Consider the following 18,805-nt stretch of genomic DNA (forward strand, 5'->3'; position numbering starts at 1 on the left):
GGTCAGTTACTTTCCGCCAGGGTCGTAATGAGGGCCTATGTGTTTTAGGTTTTATGTATTAGAATCTTATAAAATGTTAGGTTCAAAGTAGAAAACCCTGAGAAAAGATCATAACAGTCAGTTTGCAATAAACAAACCCACATTCGTGACCATTAGCGCTTCTTTGTTGATTGTGTAGCGCTCAAAGAGTTTAGACCGTATTTTATGACTATATTTGTAAAAACTGCACAGGAAATGAATACCAAATGGTTCTGTTTATGAATTATGCGGGGGAAATCATTGTTTATGGCACCTATGCTGTTTTGGTTGTAAATTCTTTGAGGTGAAGCTTAATTTTATTATCCTATATTTTTTTTATTGAATTGAATTGTTTATTTATATAGCGCACCTGACCCTCAGGTAGCTGGGCGCATTGCGTAGGTTACATAGCAAGATTGCAGTAGCAGGTTACTGTATAATAAATAATACATAGTACAAGATAAGCATGTACGTTTTGTACAACGGTAGGTAGATACATCAGAAAATCAGTAGTAGATTACCGAATACTAAAAATACATAGTACGAGGTAAGTAGATGGGTTATGTACAATGAGTAGGGATTGTAGGTAGATACATTGTGAAGCAGTATAGATTGTAGGGGGAATGCATTGATTAACCGTTGAGTAGGTCTCACAGAGTGATAAGAGTTTATTGAGACTCATGAGTGGTGAGCCAATGTTTTACGTTTGTCCTGAATCGGGAAAATGAAGAACCTAATAGTAAGTTTAAGGATTTAGATACGACATATGGATTGTAATTAGTATATCAAATATGTGGATGTTTGTTTTGTTGATTGCTGTTGTAAAGTATGTAATCGGTTAAACCAAATATACATAAATAAAACATTAATTGGATGCCATCAGTTTCTTCGTTAAATCCTGGCAGCCATCCAATATCTATATATATGTCTCTAAGGAAGTCTGCGCATGTGCAAAGTTCTGCTGCTCCCAGACCCTGCAAGGCTAACCTCGTATGGAAAAGGAAACATTACCTCTGGAAGTGAGGCGCATGGCAGCACTGGACTATAACGGCGTGACAGGGGTTACAGGTATTTTGTCTTCACGCCTCAATCTTGAAGCTCTCCAAATGAGTATATACGATTCATGGTAACTAACACTTTAATGTTAGAGTGAGTGTTGTGAAAAATGGAATGGGATCAAGCACACTGTGCATTATTGTCCTAGTGATTCAGTCATACAACCGGTCTATCGCAGGTTCATTATCAAATAAAACGTTCTGTGATCATTCTTATGTTCCCCAAATGCTGTTTAAATTTATGCAAAGCAACCAGCCAGAATCCTCAATTGGCTAAATTTCCATGGTTCCACCACAAATCTACAATTGCAAAATGTATTAGACTATTCTATGTTTTGATAATGTCAGTTGCTCAGCAAGATAAGTATACCATTGTTGTTATGATTTTAATATATACTGAAAGTGATCCTTAGAAATGAACATCTGAACACTTTAAAAACTAGCCAGAGTGCATTCCCTTTTTTAAATAGCTTCTTTCGCCAAGAAAACACACCATTACAAACTCTGTCAGAACTTCAGAAATCTCTGCAGAACATAGCCGTGCCCCCCCCTTAACTTTCCCCCCAAACGCCCTTTGTAATGACAATGTATGTATCTAAAGATCAGACTGGTCTCCGCATCTGGGCATTCCTCTGTCATGGCTGATTTGATTTTACTTTGATCTATAATGGCACACCACCACTTCACTAACTCTTCAAAATATTTGTCATTCTGCTGTCAGCAGCAGCTAGGGTAGCTCTAGAAAACACACATATGACAATGTGATTCATGCTCACAAAGAGTGAGAGAAAGAGACATATGGCCTCATTACGAGCAGGCCAGTTCGGAAAAGGGTGGCAGTAACAATGATTACCGGCACCTTTTAGGTTTGCAACGACTGCTGAACGGTCTTCACCAATATGCATGTAAAAATGGGATCTCTCTAAACCCAACAAAATCGAAAATATTGGTTTTCAGATAGAAAAATAAACAGGTCGCATTTTACCAATGGTCAAGAATTGGTATACCGCGGCTATAAAATATATGCTACCCCGCAGTACATAAAGTGGAGTATGAGAGCTCTATGAAACTAAAACCTCTGGCAGCCCAGATGAAGACAATACTCGGGAGATATGGAAGATTTTCCATTATTCCGGTAATAAAAAGGTGTTTCCGTACTACTTTACGGCTCGGAGGCCAAACATCAGTTGTGGAACACCCTGTGGCAAAAATGGGAAGGTCTTTTGTGGAAACGTACACTGGGCTGCCATTGAATCTGTCAATGGACAATCTTAGATTTTAATTGGAACTTAGGTCCCTTAACGCTCAGGCAGGGTGTAAATTGATATCACTCCGGCAAAGGATCATCACTGCACAGGAAGATTCATTGTACTCAGTTATAAAAGCCCACATGGAAATGGGCAAATCAGCATTACTGGGTAACTTAAATCTCCTTCTGGAAAAGCTATTGTCGGAGGCTGATTTAGAAAGTAAATTACTAACAGAAGATCCGATGAAGGTTAAAAAGAAATAGGATGAAATGGATTGGATTCATACTATTGGAAAAATAAGATCAGATGCCAATCCAAATCTCCTTCAGGTTGTAGATCAGAAATTGGGCTTCTTGAGCAGGTATTTGGTAAAGTTTCCCAATTGGAGAATCAGGAACACATTTTTAAGATTAAGGTTGAATGTCACCCATACAGGAGAAGTCTTGGCAAAAAGGGGAATGGGTGATCTGGCAGTAAAGCTGTGTCAGATCTGTAAAAACCCAGAATCGCAATCCATTAAAAATGTATTGTTTGTTTTTTGAAGGCACAACACTGGTTAGGCAACATTTCCTTAGCAAATTTGCACACCCTGCATTATACCATATGCAAGACTCATTGTGGGAAAGATTGATTAGTGGGCAATCACAAGAAATGACAATTGCAGTGATACAAATGTTGGAGAGCTCTAAAATCGAGCTCTAGTCTGTTGACTGGGGGTGTGAATACATAATTAATCAATTCTATTCTAGTGTAATCGGCCCCTCTATTGAGAAATGGCTAAGAGCTCAGTCTAAGACTAATGCAAATGTTATGTTTTGTTCCCACTTTTAAGAAGATGTGCAGTGTCATGGCTATGATTCTTCCTGTTTTGGGTTGGAAAGGTTGTATCATTTAAAGTTGATTTTATTCATGATTTTTATTAGGATATTCAAATGATGTATGATGTATGTCTTGGTTTATTTATGTAAAGTTTGGAAATAATGTGAATTTTTTGTAAAAGGTTAATGTTAACCATAAACAATAAAATAAAAAAAAGAAGGGAAAACTTTGAGTCTGCCAGTGGGGCAGTGAACTATCGACAGGCCTGACCTGCCGGTAGTTCAGGCCTCTACTGGCAGATAATTTGCTGAAGCACCGCCACTTTCAACAATGTCCTATGAGACTCAATGTGAATGAGAACTTATCGTTCCGCCGCCCATAATATCCCAGTAATATTGGGCGGTGGAAACGGTAAACTGAAGTTGCCGGTAGGCAGCCGGTAGTACCGGCAGCCTACCGGCAACCTCGTAATGACCCCCATACAGTGAGACAGACAGAGAGAGAAAAAGTTCACAGAGAGTGTAAGGGAGAGGGAAAGAGTCAGATAGAGAGAGTCTGCTAGATCAGGGTATAATAAGGTGGTAAAAGTAGTCTTCACCAACACTTGGTAATGTCAGCCACAAAGCAGCCCACTTGAATCATCCAAACTACCTTCACACTGTCCCCATGTCACTTTCCTTTACTGTACAGTCAAGCCTTTATGACAGCAACATGTTTTGCAGAGCACTTTAACACCACCCATGTCATATGCAGTATCATTTGAAAACATCTAAAAATAAACAAATATCATGGTTCAGTATTCATATGTGTTTGTATAGAAATAGCTTGCATCCCAAGAATGTACTAACTACTACCTAGGCTGACCTGAGAGATCTGCTGTGGGAAGATGACAGCACTATAATGTGCACCTGCAGAGTTTTCAGACCCCAATTAAATTGAACTTTGTTGGTATAACCCCTCATCCTTCAGTCTTGTAGTTCATATGCCCACAGTACAGTATCCCGTTGTTTCCACAAAGTAAATTACTTGGCAGTAATTTACTTTGTGGTAATTACTTCGAATTAATTATGTGTAGTTGAGGGTTAAGGGGTCAAAGGGGGTGAGGAGGGGTTTGGGGTACAAGTGGTAGTGAGGAGGAACAGGGGCTATAGAGCAGGATCCCCTAATTAAACAAAGAATTGAAGTACAAATTCGAAGTACTTACCACAAAGTAAATTACCACGAAGTACATTTTTCATTGAATTAACATTGAATCCACAGAACTACTCAGTATTCTTACTCAGTAACCTATAGGTCAATGAACAGTATACAATGGAATGCTTTGAATAGCACAGTTATACAGGAGACAACATTGCATTTTGATGACGTCAGAAAGATGAAACACTGAATTGGCCTTCAGAGCATGCATGTTCTTCCCGTGTGTCATGTGCATGAATGGAATACGAGAGCTTGGAATACCACTGTTGTAGCTGAAGCTTTTCACAGTTACCATGCTGACTGACCTTCCCTTTTTATCAGGCTGTTCCCCAGGCATATAATAAATATTGAACCTATTTCCTATTCCCTTGTTTTATGTATAGAACATATCTGCTAATAGTTTGAGGCCAATACTCACGCATTGATGTCCGCGCCTTGCTCGATCAGATACTCCATGCATTCTAGCGCCCGGGGTCCACTCTTTTTGCTTAATACTAGATGGATGGGCCGCCAACCAGCCACACTGGCTAGGTTCACATCAGCATTGTAACCTTGGACTAATAGCTTTAGACACTGAAGCCTTCCATGAAGAGCAGCTAGGTGAGTCGCTGTGAAGCCCTGCAGAGAGGAACATTAAAGAAGAATGGGCATGTTACATGACAACTATCCATGGGTTGACATATTACATTATAGGGGTGCCATGACTACATACAAAGCCCCACGTATGAGTCTCTGATTGAGATGGCCAGGGAGACTTTTTTAGTCAACTTTAGTGTGAGTCATTAACAAGAAAATATTTAAAACATAGGTTGTAGCTCGTCTTCCGCCATGTAGTCTAAAAGTGTAGAAAGGGTAAGAACTTAATCAGTTCTTTGTTAATCTGGGGCCCAGATAAGTAAACAATTAAGTTGTAAGGTCACCAGTCTACCTATATGATGAATTGCTGGGGGCTCTGTATAGTAGGCGCTTATTAGTTTAGCATGCACATGTAGCTGTAATGTGAGTCTTAGTCAGAAATGTCCAAGGCGTATGGTTGCCAATGCATGCGGGGTGCATATGATGGAAAATGCACTGAGCACAGAAATGCAGAGCATGCTTTAAAGTGCATATTATTTCAGAATTATATTTCAATTAACTGATTTGCATTAAAACTAATACGAACATATTAACATAATTAATCAAACCCCAGTAACATGTCCGCTTAATAATATAATGTGCAAATGAGTCTATGTGGAATGGGCTGGAAAGTTTTGGAGAATCCGTTATAGCTTTGTGAAATGGAGTCTTGTGCAGACTGAGCTTGGTGCAGTAAGTTAAACAAACATGAAATTCCACACTGCTGAGGCGAACCATTGTTGAGCCAGGAAGCGAAGGAAGAAATGTGACATTTGTTTTTCAGAAATGCAGTTACTTCAATGGGGAAAATACAGAGGGCAGATTGGATGGTGTGGGTGGATCTAGATGATGAGATGTTGCATAGATTGACAGAAGAACCCATCCAAAAAACTGTGACTGGGTGTAGTCAGATCAGACATCCTCGGACACTGCACTGAGAGAGACAGTGAATTGCAAAGGGCTGACTGGAGAACAGTGTCCAATGCTGCCAAGGTGCTTGGTGCCGTAGCAGTCCTTATCTGAGTGGCCGACCCCGTTGGGGATTCCCATGTTTAGCTGAGCCTGAAATATCGCCAGCATATTTGGGTAAATATAAGTCTAAAGTGAGGCGTGTTGGATTGTCGGTCAGTTAATCAGGGAAATAGGTCAATTCATTTTTGGTGCTATCGATGTTAAATTACAAAATGATATGAATGCCTTTGCTGTTTTGCTCTCTCTTTCTTCAAAGTGTATCTCTTGCCAAATTCCTCACTTTCAAGGACGGATGGTAAGACTGGTCACAACTTATTCTATTTTTGAAATGTGCCATTACTCATTGTAATACACTCGCACTGTAAAACCTGATGTATGTATAATTATTGCCATGTGTAAATGGTACGTTTATCTGTTACAATAAACCAACACTTTATAAAGGCACTTGGTGTTCTGGTGCATTTTTGCGGCTGTCATTTTATTTGACCTACAAAAAGAAGCGGGTGCGCGACTAGAAACATCCTAAAGGGAAAAAGCTGCTGTGAACTATCTAGCCAGAAAGTGAATGAATGTGCATTATTTCAATTTGTTTGTTTTATGATTTTGAAACTGAGCCACAAGGGCATATTGCAGTATTGTACATAAAATAATGTAAGAAGGGAAGGTATAAGTTACCCATCCAGAGTGTATCAAGGCCAGTAATCTGTTATGGTGTGGCGCTTGTAAAAACAATTGTTAGGGAATATTCTGAACTTAGTCTCACTGTTAAAGAGGACATCATATTGTGCCTCCTTTCTTGTATATATTGGCCTAAGCCCAGTCACTCTGCGAAGAAAACCGCGTTGCAAAGTTCCGATTCTAGATCGACTTCGCTGCCATTCTAGGTCCATCCGCCATTTTGATTTCCATTTCAATGTAACTCTGTATTCTAAAATGGTGGACAGTGTTTCCCGCTTGTAACTGAGCCATCCTGAACCTTGTACGATAGTTAATGTGTAAACTGTCCGCTGGCCGAATGTTTGGGTTGAGTAAAGAGACCTTGTCCCATGTCTGACTTGTAGAAAAAGGATTGTCTGCGCCAATAAGTTTGATCCACGGACATACATCGACCACAATGTTGAGCAAATATTGAACGTGGACACTGGCTAAACTGCATTGTAAAGGACATGTGTTAAGGCTTATTGTTAAATCCAAGAATACACTGTTGCCATTGTAACCTGTTTGCATGCAAACCGAGGATGATCCATGTGCATATTGTCATACAAACCATAAGTGAACTCGACACAAATTCTAGAACATGGATTATTAACTTGCAGAGGGGCTGGACATTATTATCGAAAATTTATAAAATGCACAACTGTTTAGACGTCCAGTACCTTCACTTCTCACACCGAAAGGGCTGGTATTCGCTGTGATGTACTGAGGGTCAGATAGCTATCTGATTTTGTTTCTTTGTAACTGTACAGTATTAGAATAAAGATCTGTGAATCTTTATAAGCCTGTGTTTGGTGTATTTCCTTTTGGGGTACTTAGCCTCGATATTTCCTTTTGCTTTTACATCACCACTGTAAAAGGAAATACCCCAATGAATTGCCACAAGAGATAGTACCACCATAGAATACCACTCTTTACCACCATAATAAAAAATACCACAAAGTTAGCTATAAACCCAAAATATATCCCACATATTTGGTGCGTTGGCCATTGGGAAACTTTGAAACAGTTACTGGGCGTGGCATTGCATTCTAAGCATAGCCATTCTTTGCTCTTATTACGTGAATTAGTGGTGTGAAGTGATGCAGTACTGTGTGCTCACTTAACTTACACAATAGTGTCACCATGTCCCAAATCGAGGCTGGGTTTCCTGAATTGGCAAACTACCTTGAGGCAAAGCTTTTTGCCCACACGGTTTGGTATTCAGAAAAAGCGACAATATGGAAGGGCAGGATTACCACTGAAGTAGGAAAAGAGGCAATTGAAAACATATCTGATAAAGGGAGCATTGTGCAGATATGCCTTGTGAGACTATTCCGAGCAGCAGCCTGCAAGGAGGAGAAAAACTGCATTATCAGATTGTGCGCAAAGTTATGGTTTTTGTCGCACAGATCTTTAAAGATGCAGGGAAATGACACTTAAGTGATTACTAAGTTACAGTGCAGCTTAGATAATGCATGTGATTAGGTGCAGAAGCTAAAAGCAGAATTAAAACAGAGGGAGCTAAGCACTGAATTGCGATCTAAATGCAGCAATATGGCTACTCAATTGGCTCAGAAAGAGAAACAATTTAATGAGAGTGAGCAAGAATTAATGCACTTGCAAAGGATTTTAGATGCGATAAGACAAAGATGCTGCCATTTCGGAAATGTGGACTGTGGACTGTGCGTCTTTCTCTTCCTGCATCCTGTCCCCTTCCTCTTAACTCCTTCACACCCCTTATGGTGCTGGTTGTTTCTCCCATCTTCTCCAACTGCTTCTCTATCTCCTATCCTATCCCTCTCACTAAGTCTGGTAGGAAGAAGTTTAAAAGGGACATCCTGTTCTCCAACCCAGGCCTGCCTATCACTGATACCTACATCAGCGCTTCCTCCAGACAGACCCTTACCAACATCCTCTTTATCGTTCCCTCTCCAGGTCTATTGACCCCCCTCCCATATGGTCTCTGATCTCTCCCCTTTTTCCTCCTCTCCCATTAATGGTGGCACTCGGTGGTAGGTCCTCCTGGCCGCCTTCCACTCCTCGAAGACCATCATTAATGTCTTTCTGAATGGCAATGTCTTGGTCCAGTGCCCTCATCCCATGCTCCTCCATTTCGATAGGTGTTTCCCTCATCTTATCAAATTCCTTCCTTCTCCTGCTACCCCTACCTACACCCCTCTGGCTCCTCCGCCACCTCCCTCTTCCACCACCTCTCTGGCACCCTCCTCATCTTCTCTGGCCACTCTGCCTCCTCTGCATGGCGTACCTCCTGCCGGTAGACCGCCATGCCAATTTTTCAAATGTGGCAATCTGCTCCACATTGCTACTCTCAACTCTCGCTCCACTGTCAAACACTCCTCCGACATCTGCCGACTCCTCGAGGAACCTGATCCGGATGTCCTCTGTCTTACCGAGACATGGTTCATGGTCAGCTTTGTCGTACATTTTGACACTCTCCTCCCTGATGGTTACAAGATCCACTCCAAACTCAGAACCAACCGTCCAGGAGGTGGAGTAGATCTGATCTTTCCGGCGTGAATCCTTGTTTATGCCATTCCTAGGCAAGGACTACTCCACCTTTAAATGCTTGGTCTGCAGGCTCGCTATTGATCCTGGCCTTTCTCTTATCATTTACAGGCCACTGGGCCAGGTCGCCCTCTTCCTCTCTCAGTGGGCTGACCTTTCCTCCTCTCTCCTTGCCTCTACCTCTCACCTTCTCCTCCTTGGAAACCTCAACATCCATCTGGATGCTTCTAAGCCCTCCTCTGAGCTCTTTCACAATCTCAGTGACTCTCTCTCTCCTTCTTTTCTACCCTCTGGCCCGACACACTCTGCCAGGCTACCCTAGATGTTCTCATCTCCTCTTAAACCCTCTCACCACTCCTCTCTCTTGGACTGATCACTTTTTTCTCTCTTCTCACCTGATGCTCTCTGTCCCCACGTGAAGCCGACAACAGCACTGCCACTCACCTTCTCAGCCATGTGCCCATGAAGCGTGTGTCAGTGGAGGCTTTGAACCCTACTTTCTCGCCTCCTTCAATGCATAAGGCTGACTCACTCTATTGCCTCTAACCTGCATCTCTCTATCACTAACACTCTTGATGTCCTTGTCCCTTTCATGAGGATCCGTTTGAAGCCCACCTCCAAAACCAACTCTTGGTATGACGCCGACCTCCCCACCCTTAAACGCAAGTTCAAGGTGGCTGAGAGGAAGTGGAGGGAATCAGGTGCATCCTCTGACAAATTTGTCTGCTGCATGCTCCATAGGCAATACAGACTCTGTCCTGTCCAATAAGAGAGCCTACATCCAAGCCTGTGTCTCTGTGGCCTCTTAGAACACGACTAAACTCTTCAAAATCTGCAAGGAGCTGGTCAATCATGCTGTAGTCACCACCTCTCCTGTTTCCTCCCAGGCCCCCTCACAGTACTGGCTTCTCACTTCGCCACTAAAACTCTGGACATCCTGTCCTCTCTCTCCTCTACCTCTCTCTGCCCCTCCGCGGCCACCTCTCTAAACAAGTCCGATCTATGAAAGTATCATCCAAGCAGGTGCTCCCCTGCTCTTCTAAAACCATCAAGGACCACATTGACATACTCGCTCCAGCCTTGGCCGATTTCTGAAATCACTCTTTTGCCACTGGAACGTTCCCCTCCCCCTAAAGCACTCCCTTGAGCACGCCCTCCTGAAGAAGCTTTCTACCGATCCTTCCACTCCAGCAAACTAACGCCCAATATCTTTCACTCCTTTCCTTGGAAAACTCCTGAAAAAGCTGGCCATCTCCCAGCTTGCACGCCATACCGAATCTGTTGGTTGACTCCATGACCATCGGTCTGGATTTAGAGCAGCCAGAAGCACAGAAACTGTTCTCCTGAACACCTGTGAATACCTGCTTTCAAATCTCAACTCTAGCCTTCCTTCTGTCTTCATCCTACTTGATCTTTTCTCTGCTTTCGACACAGTCCACCATGCCATCCTAATCTATTGTCTCTGTGACATCCTGGGCATTACAGATCAGGCCCTAGGCTGATGGACTTCCTTCCTCTCTGATCAACCCTCCCAGATCCAACTCGGATCCTTTCTCTCCACCACCTCTCTCTCCACATGTGGTGTTCTCCAGGGCTCCAACCTCTCACCCTTCATCCTTTATTTGGCAACTCTGGTCCATCTAATCTCTACCTTATTTCCTAACCTTCAGTGTTATGCGGATGACACTCAGCTCTCCTTCAGGCTCCCCTCAGCCTCCTCTCCTCTCTGACTCATTCCTAAGTGTCTATCCACGATTCAGGAATGGTGAGCCTCTAACGATATCTGCATGAATGCCAGTAAGACTGAGATCCTTCTCATTGGAACCCCTGCTCCCGCTTTCCCTTTATCTCTCTGGCCGCCTTCCTTGGGCCCTCTACGACCCTCTACGCGCACCTTCCTTCGAGGCAAATAACCTTGGTGTCATCTTCGATTCCACCCTCTCCTTCTTTCCTCACATCACAGACGTCTCTAAGAAGTCCCACTACCAGCTGCACCTCCTCAGAGGTATTCTTCCTTTTCTCACTTTCCCCTAAAAGCTCACTGTCTCCAGAGCCCTGGTTCTCTCTAGGCTGGACTACTGCAACAGCCTCTTTCTAAATATGCCTGGCTCTACTCTTTGTCCTCTGCAACTAATCCAGAACGGGACTGCAAGACTTGTCCTTGGCCTAAAGCCCAGGGATCATATCTCTCCATCCCTGAAATCTCTCCACTAGCTCCCGGTGGTGGCAAAAATCAAGTTCAAGACCCTCTGCATTGTCCATAAGGCTTTCTGGAGCCAGGGATCACACCACATCCAACTCTCTCTTCCTAAAAACGTTCCTTCTCGAAGGTGCTTCTCCAGGCAGAGAGTGGGGGGGGGTAGATCTCTCTCCTCGGCTGGTGCATCCCTTTGGAACAACCTCCCTGTCTCTATCAAACTTGAGCAGGACCACCTCAGGTTCCGGAAGCAACTCAAGACCTTCCTTTTAGCTTCTGCTTTCTCTCTCTCTCTCTCCTGCTGATGTTCTTGTCTTCTGTTCTAACTGGTTACGTGGCCTCCCTCTGAACCTTATGGGGACCAGACTCCATCACGACCAGTAGCCCCATGCACTTCCTCCGGGCGTACTGCGCACTAGGGAATGTAGCTGCAACCCCCTGCTTCCTGCACTTACTAAGAACCGGCACCCTGGCGGCAATTACAAAAGATTTGCTTTAGATTCTCTTTTCCCTTCCCCTGGCACTTCTCCTCTCCCTTCCCCCTGCACTTGCACGATCTGAATGACACAAGGCCTAGTAAAATTGTTTGTTTTGTTCCCTTCTGTCTTCCCCTTCCTTATCTTGTCACGCATAGAAACACTTGTGTACAGGCGCGTTATAAATGACTTATCATATCATATAATATAATATAATATAATATCATATCATTTCATACCATAAGCTCAGCCGGCGTTGGGAATATCCGGCATGCTAGACACTTTGGGGTCACATGCGTGATCCTGCATAACAACCAGGGACACTATCCTCTTTGTAAAGACAGCTGCATCACTTTTACAATCCCACAGTTTGTACTGAGAGGCTTCACAGTGACGCTACCCTCTAGTGTTGGCAAAGAGTGCGCGAACTCAGAAGACAGAGCGAGCCAGCATTGTTTGTTCATTTCTATTTGTTTTGTGTCTCGCGCATGTCCGCCGCGGGGAGAAGATATTGTTACTGAGTACAGCAAGGAGATCCTAGTGCTGCCTAAACCTTTGAGTTTAGGAAAAGATATTCTGGTTATTGTAAACAGAACATCTCAGACCAGAATGAACTTCAAAATGAGTTGCTTAGAGTGAATGCAGAGGAATATGAAACAGTTTTCAATAACTTTAGATTCCATAATTAAACAGCACTAAAGACAAATATGAATTACAATTGTATATAATATACGTTTTAGAAAGTTTTCCAGAGTTGACTTAGAGTGAATATATAGATAGAGCAGTATACACTACGGGCTGACTGTTCTAGAGGAAAAAAACAAAAGAAAGTGGCATCACTCCTCAGGAGATTAGAGGATCTATACAGGTAATTAGAATACCTGCGTAGAGGGTGTCTGGGAACTAAGGATGACTAGCAGACTGGTTGAGTTAACCTTGTTATTATTTACTTTCCCGTTTGCCCTTCCATGCTGCAGATCTCTGAAGCAAGTTAAGAAGACCAAGAAGAAGAGACTGTTTCTTTTTGAATTTGTCCCATTCCCCTTACCCCCTAGGGTCTTGTGGATACAGTTGTAGCATTCACCTGCAAACTTAACACCAGTGAGCGCCTGTGGGGTTCAGGAGCTCCTGTGGAAAGTGGCCATTTCAGGACATGACACAAATTAAGCCATTGCTCCATAAAGCTTCTCATCTACAGCCAGAACTTTGAGGATGTCTTCTTAAAGACACGGCAAGCCTTGCCCCCCATGGAGCACCCCACATGCTGCCAGAAGAACTTTGAGGAGGTCTTCTTAGGTTTAAAGACACGGCAAGCCTTGCCCCCCATGGAGCACCCCACATGCTGCCAGAAGAACTTTGAGGAGGTCTTCTTAGGTTTAAAGACATGTCAAGCCTTGCCCCAATAGAGCACCCCACGTGCTGCCAGTAGAACTTTGAAGAGAGGTCTTCTAAGGTTTAAAGACATGTCAAGCCTTGCCCCCCCATGGAGCTCCCCACTACTGCCAGTAGAACTTTGAGTAGGTCTTCAGGGGTATTTGGAGTTGTTTTTCAAACTCGCATGATTATCTTTGTAGAGTGTTTTCTACAGTTTAACTTAATGTATCCGTCTGTGTTTGATTTTTGCAGTCTTAAGAGGATCTTGCTAAATGGGAATTACTGAACTGGGGGCTATTTGTTTATTATGTTTGTGTGTGTATTTCCCTCCTGCTGGAGTGTTGCTTTATGCTTTTCCTCATTTTCTTCTGCTTTTCCTCATTCATGATTGGTATTGCATGCCCTGGCTTTGATAGAATTATATTGGTAAGATTAAAAAATGGATGTATGTAAGGATGGTCAAGTGTTAGAATGTTTAAGTGTTAAATGTTTTACTTAATTAGTTCATTTTTTTACCAATTCAATAAAAGATGTTTTAACAATATTTCTACTCCTCCATCACTTCTAATAGGTGCTTTATAATAGTAGGTTTGAAATGTGCAGACAAATTCACTTACATATTTGTCTGCTTTGATTTCATCATTGGCAAATTTTAAGCTGAGCTCCAGACCAGTCAGGTTGCCAATCGCTGCTGCCAGGAGCTGTTCTCTTTCCGCGTGCTTCTTGCTGAGACCGCCATGGTTTGTCTGGGCTGCAGAGGACGTCATTCTAGAGAATCAGAGAAAACCGTACAACACAGTGACTAGAGTTCAACAGTTATTGCTTTTGGCAATTTCCCTTGCAGTATAAATGCTTGAAATAAAATTCACTTGTTGTGCATAGGCTTATGTTATCATCATCATACTGAATTTGACGAGAGCTGTGATTGAAAGCAAGTAATTTAGTACAAACAGACGTTCCTAACCTTGGAAATGGTCTGTAGCCCCAGATAGGTGCCATCACCTGACTTATGAGCAGAGGTGAGCACAAATTCAACGGGGGAAACCGGAGTGGCAAATTGAACCTGTAATTTTGCTTTTGCCATTCACCGCAAAAAAAGGATCCCAAGACGCATGTTGCTCTCTACAAAAACAAAACCTCAACTTGTACCCCAATGACGCACCTATATAATCGCCTGCACTACATGCCACACCTGTCTAAAAGAGTTTGCCACACACTACGCATCCCTCCTGCTCTACTGCAGGCATGCCCAGACCAGCGCCCACTAACTATCGGGTGGTACGCTCTAATATCTACGCTAATATGGCCGATCGTCCTCCCTTCTCTGTGGATGCATCCTATACACCATAAGAAGAATCATTCCCTCCTCCGTAGGCATGCACTTTGTGCAGCATCATTACCCCCAACTGTTTCCGGTGAAGCGTGTTGTACGGGGCATCTGTGGCTTACAATGCCTGTGTCATTTCTTGTGTAGCTGCCCCCACCATCCACTGTCTTTACTCTTGCCTTTGGTAGGTGCGCCCCTCTGTCTGGCCATGAATCAAGGTGTTTGTTGGCAGTGCAAAGTCACTTTGCACCAGTGAAAAGTCACTTTGCACCGTGAAAAATATTCCATGATTGAGGCCCTAAATATATGGTCAGATGTGGCAAAGTTTCAGCCTTGAATTGCACCGGTAGTGTTATGGTAAGCAGCCCGAGCAAACGAATGTCTGTCCCGTTGTACATCAGAATCAGCACAATTTGTTATTTTCAAGAAAATCATATTAAAAAAATCTTTGATAAAACTTATTTCCAATTGGTTTTCTTAATTGCCAGTACATGCTCACAAAAATTAGATATAACAGAAGTGGTGTGTGCTTATTGGAGAGAGCAAGCCCTGCCTTGCACATTTCTCTGGCTCTGAAGATGAATGTTTTGCTTTATTTCATTAAATGCAAGCCAGGACACTGTTGAAAATATTATTATTATTATTATTATTATTATGGTATTTATTGAGCGCGGTCCGAGCTCCGAGAAGCAACGGAGCGCTTTACAGAGGTATACACCAATACAGATACATAACAGAGTGCTTTACAGAGGTAATCCAAGATGGACGTTGAAATGGAAGCTTTACCTCCAGCATCTAGCTGGAGTTAAATCCTTCAATTCACATCATCAGATTTGCTGCGCCTCGTATTACCGTTTGTAGTAAATCGGACAAACTCACCATGGAGTCATATAGACTCTAACAAAAGGTACTAAAACTGCGTTACCGCTACTCTACCGCTACTCGTAATCCTGCAATAAATCTGTGGGACCGAGTAGCATTATCAGTAAACAAGTGTGATGGTAATTCCAACAGAATTACCACAAAACTCGCAATGAGGTCCTTTGTCTACGGAAAGCAATGCATTTTGGCACAAAAACTCTTAGAAAATGTACCATTAATAACAGAGCGGAGGAAATTGGTCCTTTACAATGGGGTCAGAGAATGTGGCCTGAATACCAGATGTTGCAGGGGAAGGTGGAAACAAACCAGGGATGAGGAGAGGACAGAATGACATAGAAACAGGATGGTGGAGGAAATGCCGAATTAAGGATGGAGGGGTGATGGAAAAGTGCTGTAGGGTTGCCCATGAAGGTTCGGGAGAGAGGAAAACAGGGTGATGCAGTAGCGTAGAGTGCAAGGAAACAGGCTCTTCAGAAAGAAGGAGAGCTTGGAAGTTGGATTTAAATCGTGATAGAGTTGGAGTAGTGCAGTGAGGAAGTGGAAGGGCATTCAAGAGTAGGGGAGCGAGAAGAGAAAGTGGAGACGAGAGTGAGCACAGGGGGCTCGAGTGGTGGCAAGGAGGTGAGCCGAGGATGATCGTAACGGGCGAGGCAGAGAATAAAGAGTGAGAGGAGCAGATAGGTAAAGTGGGGCAAGTACATGGATAGTTCTGAAGATGAGAAGAAGTTTATTCTTAGCCAGTTGTTTCATAGAAAGCCAGCCAATCGGGCGATGGGCAGAGGAGGTAGAGGTAAAGCGAGAGAGGTTGAAATGGGTGCACACCACGAGGTTGAGGACTTGGTCTGGAGGTAAAAAAGCATAGTTGGGAAGGCTATAGAGGAGACTGACACAGTGGTCAGATCTAGAAGGACTAAGGCAGAGTTTAGCTGTTTAGCAGAATTGAAAGGAAGAATATGACAGATTAGTTTGCTATTGAGGAGGTTGAGTCTGGGTGCAGATTTGGAGATGAAGAGCTTGAAGATGACACCAAGGTTACGAGAAGAGAAGAAGAGGGGGATAGGAAGAGAAAGCCTGTTTGGCCAGTATGTAGAGTCTTGGTTTAGTACCCTAGATAAGTATCCTTCAGATCCTGTTTGCCTTTTCAAAGGTATGTCATTTGAAACAGATGATTCTTTCAGCTTTAGGTCATCGCTTCTGTTAACTTGTGAGCTGTGACATTTCGAAGTAAAAAAATTAATTTCCTCATTATGGATCTGGTGGTAATGTCATGATAATCCACTGATTTCTTCACCAAATCATTTACTGTTACCTCCATTCAGTCTGGTGGAATTACCCCTGGATCACGAGTGGTGGTAGGGCGGTATAAATTCCATTTTCTGTAGTTCATAGGACTTCATGGGATTTATTGGGGTTTACTGTGAGTTAGTTCCACTGCAGTAAATCTGCCCATTTTTGGCATCAAAATGGAGGGGTTAGCTCCTATAATTCAAGTCCCGCCCCAAGTAGTATTCTCTGAATGGAGAAGCATCTAACCCTCAGAGTTGGACGTAACTGAGCGAAGGGCACGAGAAGGAAGGTATTTTGGAAGAGAGCGTTGGATGTAATGCAGGCCCTGGCCCCAGAAAGCCTTGTGGATAATGCAAAGTGTCTTGAACGTGTTCCTTGAGGCCACCGGGAGCTAGTGGAGAGATTTCAGGGATGGAGAGATATGGTCCCTGGGCTCGAGGCCAAGGATAAGTCTTGCATTCTTTCAAACATGCATTCTTTTAGGGATAGAATTCTTTTAAACAAGTATCATTCAAACTCGACTTCCAATTGGTTATTCCAAGAGGAGTATATGTGGAGTGAAATAACTAAGTAAATTTCAACCAATCGCTATGTGATATGTGACAGTGTGACATTGAGATTATAACTTTTTATATCCTTTCCCATTGACCTAAGTGATTGGCACTGTCTTACCGTTCTCACCATTATGAACTGCTCACCATCAGTTCACTTTGCAACTGGTCATTGGAAACATACTTGCATGTCCTCCCTTTTCTCATGATTTTATCTGTCCTGCCTCTGACCCCATGTGCTGAGGCTTAGCTGCTTGCAAACTTCATTCTCTCACAATGAAATGGATATGTGTATATATATGTATGTACATGTGCTTATATACCTTGTGTTTTTATAAAGTTGTCCTTACTGCTTTTATGTACATGCTCTGAAGGCTATATGTGCGCTTTGGTAGAAATCACATACTCATGTGTAACAGTGATTTGCAGGACTTCTTTCTCAGCAATTGAAGCTCTATTAGTGTGATTCATCCTACAGAGGGCAGTGATTTGCTGTGATAATTCTATCCTAAGCACCGTACTTCTTCTCTTCCAGTCGTTCAATTCCTGCCAACTTGTGGACTTCATTATGATACGTTTGGATGCACTGCCTAGGAACACACATTGTTATATCTCTCTTGAACATGGGCTTGGGAACCCAGCTAAGCTGATGTGTTTTGACCAATCAGTGTTATGTTGTTATGTTATGTTATGATATGTTATATGCGTTTGTAGCACGCACTTTCACCCGAGGGCATCTTAGAGCAAGGAAAGCAATGACAGAGCCTAGCCCTATGCTCTAAAACAGGAAGGTGTGCAGTGTCTTGTCCTTTTGCAGTAGAGTCTGATATCTCGTTTGTTGCTCTTTCATGACCTCACTATCACAGTTCAGGCCTGGGAAGATGCTCGCCCCCTTGCCCTGACCAATCATTGTGCAGCATTCAGCCTTTGGCTTTGGGAAGTTGCAACTTGGAATGTGTATGCCTCTCAGCAAGGGTCTGACTGATGTTCTCTGCTGAGGGGTGGTGAGGGGCTTTCATAATTCAGGGATAGTTAACTAGATCTCGAGGCATGCATTTACTGTGTATTCAGCTAATGTAAAAGTGAATATGAATACTTCTATGTTCACCTAACTAATGTTGAATGATGCTGTATCTGGTTAAGGACACACGGTTATGTTCATCTACAGGGTGTATGCATTATGGCTTAATAAAGCATGGCTACTAGTGCCTTGTTAGGACTATGCAGGACAACCTTCTTTATATGGGACTACTTGCATCTACGATGTGTGCCTTTTCATAGTGACTTCTGCAGCCTGTATTCTCGTTCACGTTTAGGGCGTTGGACATACTCTCCAATGTTACTGTATTCGCCAACATTCCCATACTCCCTTACACTCCAGTGCCTTATGGAAGGTAAATACTTCATTTTAATGCAAAAACCTGAAACGTGGGGGCTGCTGTAAAGGTTGCAGTAATGAAATTACTGCCACTTTTTTACTGCATTGCTGAAATTTTAATGGGGCCCTTAAGATTTACAATATTTTGGTGTAAGCAGGACCGAGCAATGCCATTAGGCAATCAA

The 18,805-nt window shown here is 42.9% G+C and overlaps 1 protein-coding gene across 3 annotated transcripts in view; it reads right to left on the minus strand.

Moving 5' to 3' along the window:
- Positions 1-18,805, minus strand: part of ANKRD53 (ankyrin repeat domain 53) — a 169,784-nt gene that overhangs the window by 73,630 nt on the left and 77,349 nt on the right. For all 3 annotated transcript variants that reach the window (XM_069632269.1, XM_069632270.1, XM_069632271.1), the window contains exons 2-3: positions 13,813-13,963; positions 4,758-4,957 (exon numbers count right to left, since the gene is read on the minus strand). In XM_069632269.1, the coding sequence (XP_069488370.1) occupies positions 4,758-4,957; positions 13,813-13,963 (351 nt within the window). The remainder of the gene's footprint in view (positions 1-4,757; positions 4,958-13,812; positions 13,964-18,805) is intronic.

Source organism: Ambystoma mexicanum, chromosome 6q, assembly GCF_040938575.1.
Source record: "Ambystoma mexicanum isolate Mex_15411 chromosome 6q, UKY_AmexF1_1, whole genome shotgun sequence".
Taxonomy (NCBI): Eukaryota; Metazoa; Chordata; class Amphibia; order Caudata; family Ambystomatidae; genus Ambystoma; species Ambystoma mexicanum.